Source organism: Nanorana parkeri, unplaced genomic scaffold (assembly GCF_000935625.1).
Source record: "Nanorana parkeri isolate BGI_ZX_2015 unplaced genomic scaffold, ASM93562v1 scaffold47, whole genome shotgun sequence".
Classification (NCBI taxonomy): domain Eukaryota; kingdom Metazoa; phylum Chordata; class Amphibia; order Anura; family Dicroglossidae; genus Nanorana; species Nanorana parkeri.
This window is the reverse complement of record NW_017306315.1, coordinates 1,912,535-1,915,614: the sequence shown is the minus strand read 5'-3', so window position 1 is coordinate 1,915,614 and position 3,080 is coordinate 1,912,535. Positions and strand designations below refer to the sequence as shown.

The 3,080-nt window shown below is 41.2% G+C and overlaps 1 protein-coding gene across 4 annotated transcripts in view; it reads right to left on the bottom strand.

Annotated features, from left to right (window-relative positions):
- Positions 1-3,080, bottom strand: part of MAP2K4 (mitogen-activated protein kinase kinase 4) — a 38,292-nt gene that overhangs the window by 31,335 nt on the left and 3,877 nt on the right. For 2 of the 4 annotated variants that reach the window (XM_018573388.1, XM_018573395.1), the window contains exon 2: positions 2,294-2,326. The exons of the other annotated variants lie outside the window; for them this stretch is intronic. In XM_018573388.1, the coding sequence (XP_018428890.1) occupies positions 2,294-2,326 (33 nt within the window). The remainder of the gene's footprint in view (positions 1-2,293; positions 2,327-3,080) is intronic. 4 annotated transcript variants of the gene reach the window in all.

Sequence of the window (3,080 nt, the reverse complement as noted above, 5' to 3'; positions counted from 1 at the left end):
AAAAAAAAAAGTTCACCATAAAAACAAAAATATTAAACATGAGCAATGATTTTAAAAATGGCAGAAAATTTTAAGACGAGCCTGGACAAGAGGTGCCGTTTGGTTACCCAAACCAATTTTTTTTTTTGTTTTCGGTCCTCTGCAGCTTATTCAGAGGGCATGATGGGAATTGGAGTTTAGAAACTAAAAGAAGGTATACATTAGATCTCTTTGCCAAATAACAAAACCACAAGTAATCCAAAATGTACACCACTGATGGAGGCCACCACAGAAAGCCCTGCTTGCTGTTGGCCAGTTGTCCAGCCAAGTCTTGAAATTTTATAGCTGAGTACCCAAAGCCTGGAGATGATAACCGTTCGCGTTTATCATCTAGTCGGATTTCCTGGAGAACCATCTCGCCTTGTACAGTTTCCCACTCGCAATTAGACAAATCCAATACACATTCATTTTTATGGCGAGTCTCTTTAAAGTGGACCAGTCAACACCTTCTCAATTTTAGCTACCCCGAAAGATAAAATAAAAAGTATTTCCATTTCAAGAAAATATAATAAAATAGTAAATTTCATACAGCCCAGGAGAAGGAAGAATTAAAGCATTGCGACAAGTATGCCAACTAGGAAGCTGGTTCCTCTCAATTTTTTTGATTTGGGTAACAAAATTAAAAAGACTCCCACCACCAAAGATAAAAGGAATGTCCACTTCAACCAAAATTAAAAAGTCCTCGCATTAGCAATATGGAGTGAACTTGGCTTTCCCCTCCAAACGAAGTCTTCAAAGTTTGAATTCTGCAAGAAGTTATCCATGCGCATATGACAGAGCACCGGCAAAGTCTACTGATCGGGCCCGATTCTTCCAAGCCTCCAACTAGATTTAACATCTGAATATTTATCAAGAATGGACACACCCTTCAAAAAAAACCTAATTTATCAAATGCTTTGGGAAAATTTCAGCTATTTCATTTCCCTCCTATGGCATCGAGAGGGGAGCTGAGATCCTTACCTATAATAACCGAGGCATATCTCGATTTCAAAAATGTCCAAAAGGCTACATAAACAGACAACTCTTGCATCAAAATTAAAGTGAGTGACCATTGAATTTCAACAATCTAGATGTTAAATTTTACTTTTCAGGACAAAACAGTGCACAAAAGAAACTAAAGACTAGACCAGAAGAAGCTCTGTTATATCAGCATGGATGAATTGCAGCAGCCTACCTGCAGTGTTGTTGTATTTAGTAAAACCCTTTACTTTGGGGTGGAACAAGATGTCTGAGCCAAGAGAAGGCACATCTACCGGATGGTCCAATAGAAGGTATGTCTACCAGGTTGTCCAATAGAAGGCAAGTGTTCCAGATGGTCCGATAGAAGGTGGTACATCTACCAGATGGTCCATAGACTGGGCAGAAGAATTGATAAAAGTGGACACCCCCGGAGAAAAAAAAAAAAACACCCAAACCTTTCATAGCTGTCCAATCGGCTTACAATGCAACACCACGTCACCTTATCAGTATAATGTGGATCACCTTACAGAAGCAAAGTCTTCTACACCAAGGTGATCTGGAACACTTCAAAACTGGCTCCTTCAGTCACGTCAGTTGCCTAAGAACTGATCTTGACAGAACATCCAGCTCAAAGTAGAATTGATCAACACCATCAAGTGAAGCCGTGACATGGTCAAGGCAACTCTTTGTAGGCTTACTGCTGACTCAAGTCATATTGTAGGCCTCTACATCCATCACAACCATTCCTCTTGGAGAACTAGATACTACTATGGAAAACTGGAGTCCGATTAGTTCCTGTGGTCTTCAGGGAGCAATCAAATCTAAAAAAAAATACGAGGTAAGCCAGGGCTGGATCCCAGGAACCAGGTAGACAATGCTCCCTAAAATTTACAACCTAGTTGCCAATGGAGCTGCCTCCTGAATTCTATATTATTTGGTCCACCCCTGTGGTAAGGCCATCTAAAAAGGCTCACAAAGACACTTTAAAAACAAAAAAAAGTGTATAAAATAGGAACAAGTTCAAATTTCAGGTCGGCTAGACCTATGAGGTGAGTGAAAAGCACTCGCCTCATAGTTCTCCTTTAAGCAAAAAAGTTCCAGATTGGACCCCACATTATACAGATGAGACTTGGTGTGCATTGTTTTTTTTTTTGTGATCAGGTTGTTGTGAGAGACATCAATGTGACCAGTCCACTTTAAACAGCAGTTAGTGGGAGTGACAGTGGATACATTCCCAATACCAAGATGGAGGTGACAGGACTGAGCACAATGCTAGAAGGAATTCAGCTCTTACTTTGGCCATTGTCACAGAAGTTTATCTGAAGGCCTGAAGTAGAAAACACAAATGCGGGTTCATATCACAGCATTATCCAAAAACATACACAATATACAATAAAGACTGGCAATAAATACAAAATACAAGTATTAAGTAAACATAAAAAACAAACAAATCTCGACATTTCAATAAATATTTTTGCAAGTTAGTAAACAGAAATTGAATATCTGCATTCCAGCCAAATAACAGCATTTGTAGGAGATCGAATGACAACACAATCATTGTATACAATGTGACACATGGATATCTAGAGGCAGAGCCAGCCGTACCCGCCCCCTCCCCCGTCCGTTCCGCCAGTCAGCGCTGGCGGATCGGAGCGGGGAGAGGGGAATCCAGCCCCTCCCCTGTCACGGCAGAGAGCCGTGACAGGATCGAGAGGTGAGCGAACGCCGGTATGTGTTCGCTCCCCTCCCGATCTACTGAGCCGACCTGTGACAGTCTCATTGTCACAGGTCGGCTAGAACTATGAGGTGAGTGAAAAGCACCCGCCTCATAGTTCTCCTTTAAGGCGCCGTTCACACCGTAGCATATCATGGTCACAGTTCAAAGCGCAGAAAAGTGTGCGCTTTGATGCGCGTATATGGAGTGCAACTAACAGGGGAACATGCTTAAGGGGACATTACTAGTTAATGGCGCCCCAAAACGCAGCCAAGCAAATACTTTTATATATTCATTGGCAGATTTAACAGAGAAAACAAAAAAAAATTATATATTTTTTGTAATTTATTTTATTTTTGGGGGGCCC